At 42.7% G+C, this 20,665-nt stretch overlaps 1 protein-coding gene across 6 annotated transcripts in view; it reads left to right on the forward strand.

Moving 5' to 3' along the window:
- The window catches only part of LOC139420111 (natural killer cell triggering receptor), an 88,434-nt gene that overhangs the window by 47,553 nt on the left and 20,216 nt on the right, over window positions 1-20,665 (forward strand). For all 6 annotated transcript variants that reach the window (XM_071169838.1, XM_071169835.1, XM_071169833.1 and 3 more), the window contains 6 exons: window positions 3,278-3,307; window positions 3,492-3,637; window positions 13,628-13,853; window positions 14,039-14,212; window positions 17,604-17,691; window positions 19,897-20,048. In XM_071169838.1, coding sequence (XP_071025939.1) covers window positions 3,278-3,307; window positions 3,492-3,637; window positions 13,628-13,853; window positions 14,039-14,212; window positions 17,604-17,691; window positions 19,897-20,048 — 816 coding nt within the window. The remainder of the gene's footprint in view (window positions 1-3,277; window positions 3,308-3,491; window positions 3,638-13,627; window positions 13,854-14,038; window positions 14,213-17,603; window positions 17,692-19,896; window positions 20,049-20,665) is intronic.

Here is a 20,665-nt window from a genome sequence, read left to right on the forward strand (position 1 = left end):
CAGGGCTAAGCACTGCAGAATAGAGGCCTGTCTATTTGTGTTTTCAAAGCTAAGCACTGCAAAATAGCATCATTTTGTCTGAATTTTGCAACCCTTCTCCCCTTCAGTCAGTCGATGTGCTTTAATGCACAGAAATAAACAAACATGGATTCCTTATTTTTTTCCACAAATAAGTTACGATGTTTCTCTTGCCATTTTTGTGTAAAATTTGCAGAAAGTCATCGTGCTCTTCCAAGGTAATATGTCTCCGGGGCTGTTTCTGTTTCTCTCTCTTCTCCTGTCTGTCTGTCTTTATCTCTCATTCACTAGTCTGTTTTAAACTTAGTAGGGCCCTATAAAATCCATGCTGCGGAGAATGTGGATGCAATCACGGAATCCAGACAATTAAAATGGAATTCAACAATATTTAAAAAATGCATCAACTAAATGTATTGCATTTATTAGAAAAGTAATTTATTTTCCCCATATTATCGTAAAACATGAAGAGTCAACAGCACGGGAATGTCTGTGTGCGCGTTTGTCTACCACTTTTTGTAGTAGCTGTTAGCGATGATGCTAATGTAATGACTTTCCCAAAAACCTTCTCAATTGAATGTTAATTACAATGTAACCTACTACTTTGCAGAATATCATGATTATTTGCCTCAATCCAGTGGCCATTTTGTTTTGCAAATTCGGTCTCTGGCTGGTGCGCAGTTGAGTTAAAGAATTTTTCCCAGATCTCAAAAGGGGTCTCCTGATGTGGTTTAAGCATGGTTGTGGACTTAAAACATCAAATTTGGTTGTTTTTCTATTCTAAAAAGTGTGATTTTGAGAGCGAAAACCTGAACCATTTCGGAAAAATGGAAACCTGGAAAAACTAAACAAAGAAACAGAATTTGGAGAAAAACTAGATGGAATCAGGCCAAGAAATTAAAGGGATTTTCTAGGGCCGTAACTTAATGTACACTATGAACACAGCCTCTTTTCTACTGCACCAGGGCAGCAACACAACAGAGCCAGCAGTCATTTGAACATCCATCTAGATTATATATTATTGTAGTGTGAACATGTATTGTCTACTTCTGACATTGAGCACAGTGAGTCATTTGACATTTCGCCATGATGGTATAGCATGACAATGACTGTGTTGTCACAAAAGGTTCTGTTGTTCATGGCTCCAGAATACCTCAACACCAGTCCTCACCTGATAGCAGAATACCTCAACACACACCAGTCCTCACCTCATTACAGAATACCTCAACACCAGTCCTCACCTGATAGCAGAATACCTCAACACACACCAGTCCTCACCTCATTACAGAATACCTCAACACAAACCTGTCCTCACCTCATAACAGAATACCTCAACACACACCAGTCCTCACCTCATTACAGAATACCTCAACACACACCTGTCCTCACCTGATAGCAGAATACCTCAACACACACCAGTCCTCACCTCATTACAGAATACCTCAACACACACACACCTGTCCTCACCTGATAGCAGAATACCTCAACACACACAGACACACACACACACACACACACACACACACACCTGTCCTCACCTCATAACAGAATACCTCAACACACACACACCAGTCCTCACCTCATTACAGAATACCTCAACACACACCAGTCCTCACCTCATAACAGAATGCCTCAACACACACCAGTCCTCACCTCATAACAGAATACCTCAACACACACCAGTCCTCACCTCATTACAGAATACCTCAACACACACCAGTCCTCACCTCATTACAGAATACCTCAACACACACACACACCCGTCCTCACCTCATTATAGAATACCTCAACACACACCAGTCCTCACCTCATAACAGAATGCCTCAACACACACCAGTCCTCACCTCATAACAGAATACCTCAACACACACCAGTCCTCACCTCATAACAAAATACCTCAACACACACACACCAGTCCTCACCTGATAGCAGAATACCTCAACACACACCAGTCCCCACCTCATTAGAGAATACCTCAACACACACACCTGTCCTTACCTCATTACAGAATACCTCAACACACACACACACACACACCAGTCCTCACCTCATTACAGAATACCTCAACACACACACACCAGTCCTCACCTCATAACATAATACCTCAACACACACCAGTCTTCACCTCATAACAGAATACCTCAACACACACCAGTCCTCACCTCATAACAGAATACCTCAACACACACTAGTCCTCACCTCATAACAGAATACCCCAACACACACCTGTCCTCACCTCATAACAGAATACCTCAACACACACCAGTCCTCACCTCATAACAGAATACCTCAACACACACACACCAGTCCTCACCTCATTACAGAATACCTCAACACAACACTGTCCTCACCTCATTACAGAATACCTCAACACACACCAGTCCTCACCTCATAACAGAATACCTCAACACACACACACCAGTCCTCACCTCATTACAGAATACCTCAACACAACACTGTCCTCACCTCATTACAGAATACCTCAACACACACCAGTCCTCACCTCATAACAGAATACCTCAACACACACCAGTCCTCACCTCATTACAGAATACCTCAACACACACACACCTGTCCTCACCTCATTACAGAATACCTCAACACACACACACCTGTCCTCACCTCATTACAGAATACCTCAACACACACACACCTGTCCTCACCTCATTACAGAATACCTCAACACACACACACCTGTCCTCACCTCATAACAGAATACCTCAACACACACCTGTCCTCACCTCATTACAGAATACCTCAACACACACACACCTGTCCTCACCTCATTACAGAATACCTCAACACACACACACCTGTCCTCACCTCATTACAGAATACCTCAACACACACACACCTGTCCTCACCTCATAACAGAATACCTCAACACACCTGTCCTCACCTCATTATAGAATACCTCAACACACACACACCTGTCCTCACCTCATTACAGAATACCTCAACACACACACACCTGTCCTCACCTCATAACATAATACCTCAACACACACCTGTCCTCACCTGATAGCAGAATACTTCAACTATAGCTCTTCCTTTAAGCCCAGTATACTTGGTCATTTTTACTTTAAAAAAAATAAATTCAAAGACGTGTTGCAAATAAATGCTATGTAATAATGGCCATGGTTTCTGCCTGTGTTTTGGTTGCCGTGACCTGTCCTCTCATTCTCTCCCTCCTTTCTCGCTGTGTTCCATAACTCTGCCCGGGCCATACTGGACTGTAACCCTGGTTGGATTCCTCGAACAGAACCACCAAGACAGCACCTCATCTTGATGGGTATGTCTTGTCTCACTACCTTGCAGCTCCAGAGAAGGTTTACTTGGAACATAAAATGAATCAATACAACTATCTTGGTTGGCCCTTACCTCTCCCTGTTGTATTATTGTCAGTGTCTAACCTCGCTGTGGTACTGTGGTCCCTAACCTCTCCACCCCTCTCTGACCCTTTCTCCTCCCTGCAGGGTCCATGTGGTGTTTGGCCTGGTCATCTCAGGCTTTGAGGTGATCAAGAGGATTGAGGGTCTGAAGACGGACGGAGCCAGCAGGCCGTACGCTGATGTTAGGGTTATGGACTGTGGTCAGCTCATCACTAAGTCAGCCAACGATGGTAGGGACCACACTGCCTAGTCCCTCCCTCCCTCCATGGAGTGACTTATTTGTCAAGCACTCCTGTGTTATCCCGTAGCTATTTAACTAGACTGGTAGTTTGTATTGTATTTATTGTGGATCCCCATTAGTTCCTGCCAAGGCAGCAGCTACTCTTCCTGGGGTTTATTATGGATCCCCATTAGTTCCTGCCAAGGCAGAAGCTACTCTTCCTGGGTTTTATTATGGATCCCCATTAGTTCCTGCCAAGGCAGAAGCTACTCTTCCTGGGATTTATTATGGATACCCATTAGTTCCTGCCAAGGCAGCAGCTACTCTTCCTGGGATTTATAATGGTTCCCCATTTAGTTCCTGTCAAGGCAGCAGCTACTCTTTCTGGGGTTTATTATGGATCCCCATTAGTTCCTGCCAAGGCAGAAGCTACTCTTCCTGGGTTTTAATATGGATCCCCATTAGTTCCTGCCAAGGCAGCAGCTACTCTTCCTGGGATTTATAATCGATCCCCATTAGTTCCTGCCAAGGCAGCAGCTACTCTTCCTGGGATTTATAATGGATCCCCATTAGTTCCTGCCAAGGCAGCAGCTACTCTTCCTGGGGTTTATTATGGATCCCCATTAGTTCCTGTCAAGGCAGCAGCTACTCTTTCTGGGGTTTATTATGGATCCCCATTAGTTCCTGCCAAGGCAGCAGCTACTCTTCCTGGGGTTTATTATGGATCCCCATTAGTTCCTGCCAAGGCAGAAGCTACTCTTCCTGGGTTTTATTATGGATCCCCATTAGTTCCTGCCAAGGCAGTAGCTACTCTTCCTGGGATTTATAATGGATCCCCATTAGTTCCTGCCAAGGCAGCAGCTACTCTTCCTGGGATTTATAATGGATCCCCATTAGTTCCTGCCAAGGCAGCAGCTACTCTTTCTAGGGTTTATTATGGATCCCCATTAGTTCCTGTCAAGGCAGCAGCTACTCTTCCTGGGATTTATAATGGATCCCCATTAGTTCCTGCCAAGGCAGCAGCTACTCTTTATGGGGTTTATAATGGATCCCCATTACTTCCTGTCAAGGCAGCAGCTACTCTTCCTGGGATTTATAATGGATCCCCATTAGTTCCTGCCAAGGCAGCAGCTACTCTTCCTGGGGTTTATTATGGATCCCCATTAGTTCCTGCCAAGGCAGCAGCTACTCTTCCTGGGGTTTATTATGGATCCCCATTAGTTCCTGTCAAGGCAGAAGCTACTCTTCCTGGGATTTATTATGGATACCCATTAGTTCCTGCCAAGGCAGCAGCTACTCTTCCTGGGATTTATAATGGTTCCCCATTTAGTTCCTGTCAAGGCAGCAGCTACTCTTTCTGGGGTTTATTATGGATCCCCATTAGTTCCTGCCAAGGCAGAAGCTACTCTTCCTGGGTTTTAATATGGATCCCCATTAGTTCCTGCCAAGGCAGCAGCTACTCTTCCTGGGATTTATAATCGATCCCCATTAGTTCCTGCCAAGGCAGCATCTACTCTTCCTGGGATTTATAATGGATCCCCATTAGTTCGTGCCAAGGCAGCAGCTACTCTTCCTGGGGTTTATTATGGATCCCCATTAGTTCCTGTCAAGGCAGCAGCTACTCTTTCTGGGGTTTATTATGGATCCCCATTCGTTCCTGTCAAGGCAGCAGCTACTCTTCCTGGGATTTATAATGGATCCCCATTAGTTCCTGTCAAGGCAGAAGCTACTCTTCCTGGGATTTATAATGGATCCCCATTAGTTCCTGCCAAGACAGCAGCCTCTCTTTCTGGGGTTTATTATGGATCCCCATTAGTTCCTGCCAAGGCAGCAGCTACTCTTCCTGGGGTTTATTATGGATCCCCATTAGTTCCTGCCAAGGCAGCAGCTACTCTTCCTCGAGTCCAGCAACATGAAGGCAGTTATACAATTTTAAAAACAATATATTCATTACAGAATTCACAACACACTGTGTGCACTCAGGCCCCAACTACCACATATCTACAACACAAAATCCATGCATTCGTGTGTATTTAACTTTTTTTTAACTATGCAAGTCAGTTAAGAAAAAATTATTTTTACAATGACGGCCTACCGGGGAACAGTGGGTTAACTGCCTTGTTCATGGGCAGAACAGGGGATGTTTACCTTGTCAGCTCTGGGATTTGATCCAGCAACCTTTTGGTTACTGGCTCAACGTATGTTATCGTGTGTGTGTGCATGTGTCTGTTTGTTGCTTTACAGTCCCCGCTGTTTTTTAAAATCTGATTCTACTGCGTTATCATTTGCTTGATGTGGAATAGAGTTCTATGTAGTCATGGCTCTATGTAGTACTGTGCACCTCCCATAGTCTGTTCTGGACTTGGGGACTGTAAAGAGACCTCTGGTGGCATGTCTTGTGGGGTATGCATGGGTGTCCGAGCTGTGTGCCAGTCGTTTGGACAGACAGCTTGGTGCATTCAACATGTCAATACCTCTCATAAATAAAAGTAGTGATGAAGTCCATCTCTACTCCACTTTGAGCCAGGAGAGATTGACAAGCATATTATTAATATTACCTCTCTGTGTACATCTAAGGGCCAGCTGTGCTGCCTTGTTTTGAGCCAATTGCAATTTTCCTAAGTCCTTTTTTGTGGCACCTGACCACACGACTGAACAGTAGTCAAGGTGCAACAAAACTAGGGCCTGTAGGACCTGCCTTGTTGATAGTGTTGTTAAGAAGATATAAACTAGGGCCTGTAGGACCTGCCTTGTTGATAGTGTTGTTAAGAAGATATAAACTAGGGCCTGTAGGACCTGCCTTGTTGACAGTGCTGTTAAGAAGGGAGAGCAGCACTTTATTATAGGCAGACTTCTCCACATTTTAGCCTCTGTTGTATCAATATGTTTTGACCATGATAGTTTACCATCCAGGGTTACTCCAAGTAATTTAGTCACCTCATTTCCACATTATCTTTTACAAGATTTATCTGAGGTTTAGTGCATGATTTGTCCCAAATACAATGGTTTAAATTGTTGATATATTTAGGACTAACTTATTCCTTGCCACCCATTCTTAAACTAACTGCAGCTCTTTGTTAAGGGTTGCAGTCATTTCAGTTGCTGTAGTAGCTGACGTGTATAGTGTTGTCATCTGCGTTCATAGAGTGGCATGTCGTTAGTAAAGATTGAAAAAAGGGGCCTAGACATTCCTGATTCTCCCTGGATTATGTTGAAAACCTTTTGTTCATAAATCAAATTGTATTTGTCAGATGAACCGAATACAACAAGTGTAGACCTTCCCATGAAATGCTTACTTACGAGCTCCTAACCAACAGTGCAGCTCAAAAATAGAGTTAAGAAAATACTTACTTTTCATTTTATACTTTAGTTTATTTAGTAACACAATAAAATAACAATACCGAGGCTATATACAGGGGGTACCGGTACTGCGTCAATGTGTGGGGTACAGGTTAGTCAAGGTAATATGTACGTGTAGGTAGGGGTGGGTAAAGGGACTATGCATAGATAATAAACACTGAGTAGCAGCAGTGTAAAACAAAATGGAGGGGGGGGGGGTGTCAATGTAAATAGTCCAGGTAGCCATTTGATTAGTTGTCCAGCAGTTTTATGGTTTGGGGGTAGAAGCTGTTAAAGAGCCTTTTGGACCTGGACTTGACGCTCCGGTACCGCTTGCCGTGCGATAGCAGAGAGAAAAGGTTATGACTTTGGTGACTGAAGTCTTTGACAATTTTTTGGGCCTTCCAGACAGGTAGTTGAAAACCTGCTGTTATTCTACGTACCTATTTAACTAAGGTTGTTATTATACATACCAAGTGTTCAAGAGACATAAAGTGACATAAAACCACATCCCTATGAAGGAGAGACATTCCAATAATTTTAAGGTCTAATGCTACTCAGGATATATAGATGGCCATGGTCAGGCAAATAGCTGCAAGGACTTTCAGATGTTAATCCCAGATTCCAAATACAGCATTATTGTTGTTGTTCAAACCTCTGAGTAGAGAGCCGCCTTTTTTCTCTGTTCCCTTTATATCGCGCTACTTTTGACAAGGGGTCGTAGGGTAGTGCTGTGCTGCTCGTTGTCTCAGTGAATCTGGGTAATATTTTACAGCTCATACAGAGGCTGTGCTGCTCGTTGTCTCAGTGAATCTGAGTCATATTTTACAGCTCATACAGAGGCTGTGCTGCTCGTTGTCTCAGTGAATCTGGGTCATATTTTACAGCTCATAAGAGGATCACATTTTGATGCTGGTGGTGTTTCTAACAGGCTGTTGGTGCTGGGTGGGCGGTAACCTGCTCTCCATTCAGTCAGGCTCAGTGATGTGATTGCTGTGGAGTTGACAGCTGTTCTTCTGTTATCAGACGGACAGGGCGGCCAGACGGACAGGACACTTTAGTGCCGATCCAATATGTATTGCGACTTGATACTGTGGTTTTATTGCGATTCGATGTTCCAAACATAAACATATTACTCATAACTTTTGTGAAGCATCACAGCACAGTTGAAAAAATCTATGGCAAATAGAAATCAAAACTGGATGGTGTTCAGAGATAATGGGAGGGGTTGAGGGTAGCTGAAGGATGGGACTGGATGGTGTTCAGAGATAATGGGAGGGGTTGAGGGTAGCTGAAGGATGGGACTGAATGGTGTTCAGAGATAATAGGAGGGGTTGAGGGTAGCTGAAGGATGGGACTGGATGGTGTTCAGAGATAATAGGAGGGGTTGAGGGTAGCTGAAGGATGGGACTGGATGGTGTTCATAGATAATGGGAGGGGTTGAGGGTAGCTGAAGGATGGGACTGGATGGTGTTCAGAGATAATGGGAGATAATGTGAGGGGCTGAAGGATGGGACTAAAAACAAACAAAAGATATCTATTGTAAAATAGTGTCCATAAAATGGAAGTAGAAGCCTAAGTGGTAGTGTTCACTAGTTCACTCCAATTAGGGGAGGGATGGTAGGGGGAAATAATAAAGAAACGGTACCTTTGGAAAGTATTCAGACCGACTTTTTCCACATTTTGTTAGTTACAGCCTTATTCTAAAAGGGATTTCCTCAATCTACACAATACCTCATAATGACAAAGCGAAAACAGGTTTTTAGAAATAAAAACAGAAATAATGTATACATAAGTATTCTGACCCTTTGCTATGAGACTCGAAATTGAGCTCTGGTGCATCCTATTTCCATTGATCTTTGAGATGTTTGTACAATTTGATTGGAGTCCATCTGATTTGCAGTTGACTCTGCATTTACTCAACAAAGCACTGAGTAAATGGTCAGAATACTTATGTAAATGTGGTATTTCAGTTTTTTTTACATTATCAAAAAAATGAAACCTGTTTTTGCTTTGTCATTCTGGGGCATTGTGTGTAGATTGATGAGAAAAACAACAATTAAGTTAATTTTAGAATAAGGCTGTAACCTAACAATATGTGAAAAAAAGTCAAAGGGTCTGAAAACTTATTTTATTTTATTTCACCTTTATTTAACCAGGTAGGCAAGTTGAGAACACCTTTATTTAACCAGGTAGGCAAGTTGAGAACAAGTTCTCATTCACAATTGCGACCTGGCCAAGATAAAGCAAAGCAGTTCGACACATACAACGACACAGAGTTACACATGGAGTAAAACAAACATACAGTCAATAATACAGTAGAAACAAGTCTATATACGATGTGAGCAAATTAAGGGAGGTAAAGGCAAAAAAAGGCCATGGTGGCAAAGTAAATACAATATAGCAAGTAAAACACTGGAATGGTAGATTTGCAGTGGAAGAATGTGCAAAGTAGAAATAAAAATAATGGGGTGCAAAGGAGCAAATAAATAAATACAATAAATACAGTAGGGGAAGAGGTAGTTGTTTGGGCTAAATTATAGGTGGGCTATGTACAGGTGCAGTAATCTGTGAGCTGCTCTGACAGCTGGTGCTAAAAGCTAGTGAGGGAGATAAGTGTTTCCAGTTTCAGAGATTTTTGTAGTTCGTTCCAGTCATTGGCAGCAGAGAACTGGAAGGAGAGGCGGCCAAAGAAATAATTGGTTTTGGGGGTGACCAGAGAGATATACCTGCTGGAGCATGTGTTACAGGTGGGTGATGCTATGGTGACCAGCGAGCTGAGATAAGGGGGGACTTTACCTAGCAGGGTCTTGTAGATGACATGGAGCCAGTGGGTTTGGCGACGAGTATGAAGCGAGGGCCAGCCAACGAGAGTGTACAGGTCGCAATGGTGGGTAGTATATGGGGCTTTGGTGACAAAACGGATTGCACTGTGATAGACTGCATCCAGTTTGTTGAGTAGGGTATTGGAGGCTATTTTGTAAATGACATCGCCGAAGTCGAGGATTGGTAGGATGGTCAGTTTTATAAGGGTATGTTTGGCAGCATGAGTGAAGGATGCTTTGTTGCGAAATAGGAAGCCAATTCTAGATTTAACTTTCTTTGGATTGGAGATGTTTGATGTGGGTCTGGAAGGAAAGTTTACAGTCTAACCAGACACCTAGGTATTTGTAGTTGTCCACATATTCTAAGTCAGAGCCGTCCAGAGTAGTGATGTTGGACAGGCGGGCAGTTGCAGGCAGCGATCGGTTGAAGAACATGCATTTAGTTTTACTTGTATTTAAGAGCAATTGGAGGCCACGGAAGGAGAGTTGTATGGCATTGAAGCTTGCCTGGAGGGTTGTTAACACAGTGTCCAAAGAAGGACTTTCCAAAGGCACTGTATTTTATATATTTAAAACAATATATATTGGGAATTTTAAATTATTGCATTGATGGAAGTTTCTTGTCTTTTACTATGGATTAAGTGGTACAGTTGAGGTTGGAAGTTTACATACACTTAGAGTTGGAGTCATTAACTCGTTTTTCAACCCCTCCACAAATTTCTTGTTAACAAGTCATTGTATCAACAATTGTTTACAGACAGATTATTTAACTTAGAATTCACTGTATCACAATTCCAGAGGATCAGAAGTTGACATACACTACGTTGACTGCGCCTTTAAACAGCTTGGAAAATTCCAGAAAATGATGTCATTGCATTAGAAGTGTCTGATAGGCTAATTGACATCATTTGAGTCAATAGGAAGTGTACAAAAATAGAAGTGTTTGGCCATAATGACCATCGTTATGTTTTGAGGGAAAAGGAGGAGGCTTGCAAGCCTAAGGACATGATCCAACCGTGAAGCACGGGGGTGGCAGCATCATGTTGTGGGGGTGCTTTGCTGCAGGAGAGACTGGTGCACTTCACAAAATAGATGGCATCATGAGGATGGAACATTTATGTGGATATATTGAAGCAACATCTCAAGACATCAGTTAGGAAGTTAAAGCTTGGTCGCAAATGGGTCTTCCAAATAGACAATGACCCCAAGCATACTTCCAAAGTTGTGGCAAAGTGGCTTAAGGACAACAAAGTTACGGTATTGGAGTGGCCATCACTAAGCCCTGACCTCAATCCTATAGAAAATGTGTAGGCAGAACTGAAAAGGAGTGCGAGCAAGGATGCCTACAAACCTGACTGTTACACCAGCTCTGTCAGGAGGAATGGGGGTAAATTCACCCAAATTATTGTGGGAAGCTTGAGGGAGGCTACCCGAAACATTTGATCCAAGTTAAACAATTTAAAGGCAATGCGACCAAATACTAATTGAGTGTATGTAGACTTTTGACCCACTGAGAATGTGCCAAGAGTTGCATCCTTTAGGTCCACACCAAAGGTTCTGATACTGTCTTGTTCAAGGTGTATATTATCGTGTAAGTGTTCACATGTCAGTTGAATGGGATGGTGAGCCATTCTGACATTGAGCAGTGAGGCACAGTCCACAGTGATCTCTTGATTAATTTAATGTCAATCAACTGTCCTGGGGAGTCTTTTCTTGGTAGGAGGGTGGACACTACTATAGTGGTTGTTGGGAACATGGCCTGTGCCCACTCTGCCACTCTTCCTTCTCACTGTCCCAGATGATACATTTTCACCTTACGTTTTCAGGTGTGTCAATCCTTGTCTGACTGAGTAGCTGCATTACACTCTCAGTTGTAGCACACCAGAATGTATACACCTGGTGTCTAGGGAATCATCTTTCCTGGACTAAGGACTTCCCATTTGAATCATTAAGGATTGCAGTTGTGTGTGTGGTTGACCTGGGCTGGAGCAGACTGGGAGGCTGGTTAGTTGACCTGGGCTGGAGCAGACTGGGCGGCTGGTAGGTTGACCTGGGCTGGAGCAGACTGGGCGGCTGGTAGGTTGACCTGGGCTGGAGCAGACTGGGCGGCTGGTAGGTTGACCTGGGCTGGAGCAGACTGGGAGGCTGGTAGGTTGACCTGGGCTAGAACAGACTGGGAGGCTGGTAGGTTGACCTGGGCTAGAACAGACTGGGAGGCTGGTAGGTTGACCTGGGCTGGAGCAGACTGGGAGGCTGGTAGGTTGACCTGGGCTGGAGCAGACTGGGAGGCTGGTTAGTTGACCTGGGCTGGAGCAGACTGGGAGGCTGGTTGGTTGACCTGGGCTGTGACAGACTGGGAGGCTGGTTGGTTGACCTGGGCTGTGGCAGACTGGGAGGCTGGTGCAGTGTCATCAGGCTGTGTGGTGGCTATGCTGGTCTCTGGTCTCAGGTTCTACCTGTGTTGTACCAAGTTTGTGGACATGTTCTCTAGATGCAGAGGACATAATGACTAGCTGCTGGTTGAAGGTGTCAATGTACCTCTCTCTCTGCTCTTGCTCCACTCTCCTCCCTGAACTGTTTCATCTCTTCTTTTAGTTTCTGGACAGTGTCCTCTTGAAGCTTGGTCTCTCTGAGTTCTATGACCTCTGCTTCGACTAGAGAGAAGGTGTTGTGGAAACATTGCATAGCTGGTGTTCTTGGTGTTTTAGGCATGTGCTTGGTGTTTTAGGCATGTTCTTGGCTCTGTCTGCTACAGGTGAGGTAGGTAGAGTGCTTCTTGCTGGGTCACAGAGGCTGTTGGGGCCTGCTTTTCTTCGTCATCTCCCTCTACTTTTTCCTCAGCTTCTGAGATGAGTTCAGCTTCTACTTTTAGGGTAGCAAACATATTCTCAAAAGCCATGAGGCTTGAATCATTGCCTTGTATCAATACAATTCCATTATTGTAGAAGTTGACAGCTTGACACCTGTTGCTCTGGTCAGCTTCTTCAAAAATGCTGATCTGACAGCCTTGGCTGATGCAAATGACCCTTCTTCATACGTGCCCTCGTTTGTTATTAAATATTACATTGGTTCTTGTTTTGTAACTGGTAAGCTCTGCAAACAGACATTCATGGTTCTGTCCCATCAATCCTTTGAAACGTTTCTTATCTTTCTCTGTCTGGATGTCTGGTGGGTAAATAATTTCCATAGCAACGCTGGTGATGTTGGCTACAATGCTGCAATAGAAGCCTACCTTTTCCAAAACAGCGTTGTTTCTTGTATTACTGTCTCTAGTGTCTTTACTGTCCTTTGTCTTCTGTTCTTTTGTCTTTCTATTAGTTAGCTACCTAGCTTATTTTAGGAGAGTCCCAACAACTGCTTAGCAACTGGTAAACAATCCAGCTAGCTAAGATGACTGTACAATTTTATAAAAATAGTAACTTCTTCAAAAGCTTATCTTTGTTGCTTGTTTTGTCTTCCCCCCCTCACACACTAATGTACTTAAATCTAAAAAACCATAGGAGCTTGTTTTTTTCAGCAACTGCTGCTCAATTTGGAACTCTGGAACCTGTCTCTCTCTCGCTGTATCTCTCGTTCTGTGTCTCTGTCTGTCTGTCTCTGTGTGTTTGTGTTTCTCTCTCTCGCTGTGTGTCTCTCACTCACTCTGTCTGTTTCTGTCTCTGTGTGTGTGTGTGTGTGTGTGTGTGTGTGTGTGTGTGTGTGTGTGTGTGTGTGTGTGTGTGTGTGTGTGTGTGTGTGTCTCTATCTCACTCACTCTCTATCTGTTTCTGTCTCTGTGTGTGTGTGTCTCTCTCTCTCTGTCTCTCTGTCTCTCTCTCTCTCTCTGTGTTCTGTAGTTCTGGAAGGAAAGAGGAAGCGGCGGTCACATTCTGCAGACTCCTCCCTCAGTTCTCCTGGCTCCTCTCAGTTCTCCTCTCTGGAGTCTGGGAGTGAATCTGAGGAGAAGCACCACCATCACAGGCGAAAGAGACACTCCAAGAGCAAACGCTCCAAGAAGAGGAGGAGAGAGAGGGAGGTGAAGAGAGAGGGTCACACTGACAGGGTGGAGCCTGGTCTAAAGGGGTGAGGTTCACTGTGGACTACCTCACACCAATACGGCTAAATTATTCACAAGATATTTCGGGCTTATTATGATGTGCAACTCTCCTGCACATTTGAGGTGTCAAATCTGTTTACATTCCACGGTTGTGATGTTTTTTTAATTGGTATGTTTTTTTGTTGCTGCTCACTCAATAATTTTCTCACAGCCCTGTGGATGGAGGGATGGTGGCGGTAGCTGTGGAGGAGGAGGGTGGAGGGAAGGAGCAGAGTGGTTTGAAGAGAGAGAAACCAGTAGTTCGTCCAGAGGAGATCCCTCCTGTTCCTGAGAACCGCTTCCTATTGAGGAGAGACCAGCCGGGTCAGGAGGACCAACCAGACACGTGAGTCTATCTCTGATATTAACCCTCTCTCTGTTACTAACCCTGTTAACCAGCTGGGTCACGAGGACCATCCAGACACGTCAGTCTATCTCTGATACTAACCCTCTCTCTGTTACTAAACCTGTTAACCAGCCAGGTCAGGAGGACCAACCAGACACGTCAGTCTCTTGATTCTGATCCTACCATGTGTTGCATCCCTAGAGGGTCAATGTAGTCCCGGATTTATCTAATCTAGGATCAATCTAGTCCTGGGCCAATTCAGGCTCAGTCTAATCTTGTTTAATACAGTAGTTACCTAATTTACCTCAAGAATTGACCACTTGACCTGGAATGTTAATTGAAAAATGCCTGTCATTGAAAAGGGGGCATTAATTAACTTTTTTTTACTTCTTAAGGCTGAGATCCCGCTAACAAGATCGATATGACAACAGCCAGTGAAAGTGCAGGGTGCCAAATTCAAAACAACAGAAATCCCAAAAATTAAAATTCCTCAAACATAGAAGTATTTCACACCATTTTAAAGATACACTTCTTGATCCCACCACAGTGTCCGATTTCAAATAGACTTTACGGCGAAAGCACCACAAACGATTATGTTAGGTCAGAGCCAAGTCACAGAAAAACACAGCCATTTTTCCAGCCAAAGAGAGGAGTCACAAAAATCAGAAATGGAGAGAGAATTAATCACTAACCTTTGATGATCTTCATCAGATGACACTCATAGGACTTCATGTTACACAAAACATGTATGTTTTGTTCGATAAAGTTTATACACTGCTCAAAAAAATAAAGGGAACACTTAAACAACACAATGTAACTCCAAGTCAATCACACTTCTGTGAATTCAAACTGTCCACTTAGGAAGCAACACTGATTGACAATAAATGTCACATGCTGTTGTGCAAATGGAATAGACAACAGGTGGAAATTATAGGCAATTAGCAAGACACCCCTAATAAAGGAGTGGTTCTGCAGGTGGGGACCACAGACCACTTCTCAGTTCCTATGCTTCCTGGCTGATGTTTTGGTCACTTTTGAATGCTGGCGGTGCTTTCGCTCTAGTGGTAGCATGAGGCGGAGTCTACAACCCACACAAGTGGCTCAGGTAGTGTAGCTCATCCAGGATGGGAAATCAATGCGAGCTGTGGCAAGAAGGTTTGCTGTGTCTGTCAGCGTAGTGTCCAGAGCATGGAGACGCTACCAGGAGACAGGCCAGTACATCAGGAGACATGGAGGAGGCCGTAGGAGAGCAACAACCCAGCTGCAGGACCGCTACCTCCGCCTTTGTGCAAGGAGGAGCAGGAGGAGCACTGCCAGAGCCCTGCAAAATGACCTCCAGCAGGCCACAATTGTGCATGTGTCTGCTCAAACGGTCAGAAACAGACTCCATGAGGGTGGTATGAGGGCCCGACGTCCACAGGTGGGGGTTGTGCTTACAGCCCAACACCGTGCAGGACGTTTGGCATTTGCCAGAAAACACCAAGATTGGCAAATTCACCACTGGCGCCCTGTGCTCTTCACAGATGAAAGCAGGTTCACAATGAGCACGTGACAGACGTGACAGAGTCTGGAGACGCCGTGGAGAACGTTCTGCTGCCTGCAACATCCTCCAGCATGACCGGTTTGGCGGTGGGTCAGTCATGGTGTGGGGTGGCATTTCTTTGGGGGGCCGCACAGCCCTCCATGTGCTCACCAGAGGTAGCCTGACTGCCATTAGGTACCGAGATGAGATCCTCAGACCCCTTGTGAGACCATATGCTGGTGCGGTTGGCCCTTGGTTCCTCCTAATGCAAGACAATGCTAGACCTCATGTGGCTGGAGTGTGTCAGCAGTTCCTGCAAGAGGAAGGCATTGATGCTATGGACTGGCCCGCCCATTCCCCAGACCTGAATCCAATTGAGCACATCTGGGACATCACGTCTCGCTCCATCCACCAACGCCACGTTGCACCACAGACTGTCCAGAAGTTGGCGGATGCTTTAGTCCAGGTCTGGGAGGAGATCCCTCAGGAGACCATCCGCAACCTCATCAGAAGCATGCCCAGGCATTGTAGGGAGGTCATACAGGCACGTGGAGGCCACACACACTACTGAGCCTCATTTTGAATTGTTTTAAGGACATTACATCAAAGTTGGATCAGCCTGGAGTGTGGCTTTCCACTTTGATTTTGGGTTGATAAATTTGATTTCCATTGATAATTTTTGTATAATTTTGTTGTCAGCACATTCAACTATGTAAAGAAAAAAGTATTTAATAAGAATATTTCATTCATTCAGATCTAGGATGTGTTATTTTAGTGTTCCCTTTATTTTTTTGAGCAGTGTATTTTTATGAAAAGAGTTTACATTGGCGTGTTAAGTTCAGTAGTTCCAAAAACATCTGGTGATTTTGCAGAGCCACATCAATTTACAGAAATTCTCATAATAAATGTTGATGAAAATACAAGTGTTATGCATGGAACTTTAGATACACTTCTCCTTAATGCAACCGCTATGTCAGATTTCAAAAAACCTTTACGGAAAAAGCAAACCATGCAATAATCTGAGTACGGCGCTCAGAGCCCAAACGAGCCAAACAGATCCAGCGCATATTGTGCAGTCAACAGAAATAACATTATAAATATTCCCTTACCTTTGATCTTCATCAGAATGCACTCCCAGGAATCCCAGTTCCACAATAAATGTTTGATTTGTTCGATAATATCCATAATTTATGTGGATTCAAAGTTACGAAGCGCGTTCACTAGGAGCAGACAAAATGTCAAAGTTCCATTACAGTCCGTAGAAACATGTCAAACGATGTATAGAATCAATCTTTAGGATGTTTTTAACATAAATCTTCAATAATGTTCCAACCGGAGAATTCCTTTGTCTGTAGAAAAGCAATGGAACGCGAGCTACCTCATCTGAACGAGCGTCACGAGCTTGTGGCACTCTGCCATATCACTGACTCAAAGAGCCCTTATGAGCCCCTCCTTTACAGTAGTAGCCTCAAACAAGTTTCTAAAGACTGTTGACATCTAGTGGAAGCCCTAGGAAGTGCAACATGACCAATATCCCACTGTATCTTCAATAGGGAATGAGTTGAAAAACGACCAACCTCAGATTTCCCACTTCCTGGTTGGATTTTTTCTCAGGTTTTTGCCTGCCATATGAGTTCTGTTTTACTCACAGACATCATTCAAACAGTTTTAGAAAATTCAGTGTGTTTTCTATCCAAATATACTAATAATATGCATATATGACTGATTAGCAGGCAGTTTACTCTGGGCACCTTATTCATCCAAGCTACTCGATACTGCCCCCAGCCATTTAAGCCTCAAAATGACCTAAACTGAAAACCAAATGGCTTCCAGTTTGTTTGTCTATAATTGTGTTCATGTTATTTCCAGAACTAAGTCAGAGGTCTCCTCCCTTCCCAATGACCTGAAGCAGTCAGTCACCAAGTCTGGACGCAAGATCAAAGGCAGAGGGACAATGGTACATTATCCTATTATAACTACTACAATACTATACCAATGGTACATTATCCTATTATAACTACTACCATACTATACCAATGGTGCCCTATTATAACTACTACCATACTATACCAATGGTACATTATCCTATTATACATATTACCATACTATACCAATGGTACATTATCCTATTATACCTATTACCATACTATACCAATGGTACCCTATTATAACTACTACCATACTATACCAATGGTACATTATACCTATTATAACTACTACCATACTATACCAATGGTACATAATATTATAACAACTACCATATTATAACAATGGTACATTATCCTAGTATAACTACTACCATACTATACCAATGGAACATAATAGTATAACTACTACCATACTACTACTACCATTATCCTATTATAACTACCACTATATAATAACAATGGTACATTATCATATTATAACAACTATAATGATGCACCATTGGTACATAATATTACAACTATACCAATGGTACATAGCATTATAAATACTACCATACCAATGGTACATTTTCATATTATAACTACTACCATACTATACCAATGGTACATTATCCTACTATAACTACTACCATACTACACCAATGGTACATATTATAACTACTACCATACCAATGGTACATGTAACGACTACCATACTACACACATGGTACATATTATAACTACTCCCATACACATGGTACATATATAACGACGACCATACCAATGGTACATTGTCCTATTATAATTGCTACCATACTATAACAATGACACATTATCCCATTATAACTACCACGATATAATACCAATTGTACATTTTCCTATTACAACGACTACCATACTATAACAATGGTACATTATACTATTATAACTACTACCATACTACACCAATGGTACATATTACAACTACTACCATACCATTGGTACATGTAACTACTACCATACTACACCAATGGTACATATTACAACTACTACCATACCACTGGTACATGTAACTACTACCATACTACACCAATGGTACATGTATTCCAATGTTACATAATATTATAACTACTACCATACTATACCAATTGTACATTATCCTATCATAACTCCTACCATATGATACCAATGGTACATTATCCTATTAGAACTACTATGATATAATAATTGTACATTATCTTATTATAACTCCTACCATTTTACCTTTATTTTACTAGGCAAGTCAGTTAAGAACAAATTCTTATTTTCAATGACGGCCTAGGAACTGTGGGTTAACTGCCTGTTCAGGGGCAGAACGACAGATTTGTACCTTGTCAGCTCGGGGGTTTGAACTTGCAACCTTCCGGTTACTAGTCCAACGCTCTAACCACTAGGCTACCCTGCCACCCCATACGATACCAATGGTACATATTATAACTCCTACCATACCATACCAATGGTACATATTATAACTCCTACCATACGATACCAATGGTATACATTCTCCAGTCTGAAGTCTCTCTAAAGCCCCTAGGCAACCCTGCCGCTACCATACGATACCAATGGTACATATTATAACTCCCACCATACCATACCAATGGTACATATTATAACTCCCACCATACCATACCAATGGTACATATTATAACTCCTACCATACGATACCAATGGTACATATTATAACTCCTACCATACGATACCAATGGTACATATTATAACTCCTACCATACGATACCAATGGTACATATTATAACTCCTACCATACCATACCAATGGTACATATTATAACTCCTACCATATGATACCAATGGTACATATTATAACTCCCACCATACGATACCAATGGTACATATTATAACTCCTACCATACGATACCAATAGTATACATTCTCCAGTCTGAAGTCTCTCTAAAGCCCCGATGTGACTGAATCAGGACTCTGCACAAAGGCATAACCTGTTCCAAGGACATAAGATGAACGGTACAGAGACGACAAGATGTTGCTGAATGACCTGAGAGATCTTTTTTTAATGGAAGAGACGCAAACATCTTTCTGTCTGTGGTCTTTAATTCCCTACTAAAGCAACCAATCAATGTTGACTTCATGGAAATCAGGTAACCAGCCCTTTGGGAGCTCTGCGTAGAAACTGGACGAGACTATCAGGGGAGGAAGTGACGTGCAGAACACCAGTGTGCTGTAGGTCAGTCTGGTTAGTTTCCTGTTCTGTTCTCTCTGCAGAGGTACCACACCCCGACGTGCTCTAAGTCGCACTCGGCTTCGGAGGAGGAGGGACAAGGAAGCAGCGAAACTCCGCCCCACTGGAAGGAGGAAATGCAGAGAACCAAGACCTACCAGCCACCCAGCGTAGAGAGATGGAGCAGAGGAGACAAGTACACCACTGTTTGACTGTATACAATACATCGTGGAACTGCATGGTAGGGCCGAAAGGTCCTTACCATTTAAGTGTCACAATACAATAGGAGACTCCCAGCTCCCCTAAAACCATGTGTTTAACACTTGTTTTGGTTTCTACATGATTCCATATGTGTTTCATAGTTTTGATGTCTTCACTATTATTCTACAATGTAGAAAATAGTAAAAAGGCAAACTCTTGAATGAGTAGGTGTGTCCAAACTTTTGACTGGTACTGTATATATAAATATATAATAGGGAAAGGGAAAGTGGGATACCTAGTCAGTTGTACAACTGAATGAATACATAGCTACTATATGTAATACATAGTTACTATAACTACTATATATAATTCATAGCTACTATAACTACTATATATAATTCATAGCTACTATAACTACTATATATAATTCATAGCTACTATAGCTACTATATATATATATATATATATATATATATATATATATATATATAATACCTAGCTACTATATATAATACCTAGCTACTATAACTACTATATATATAATACCTTGCTACTATAACTACTATATATATATAATACCTTGCTACTATAACTACTATATATAATTCACAG

This window comes from Oncorhynchus clarkii, chromosome 11, assembly GCF_045791955.1.
Source record: "Oncorhynchus clarkii lewisi isolate Uvic-CL-2024 chromosome 11, UVic_Ocla_1.0, whole genome shotgun sequence".
Taxonomy (NCBI): Eukaryota; Metazoa; Chordata; class Actinopteri; order Salmoniformes; family Salmonidae; genus Oncorhynchus; species Oncorhynchus clarkii.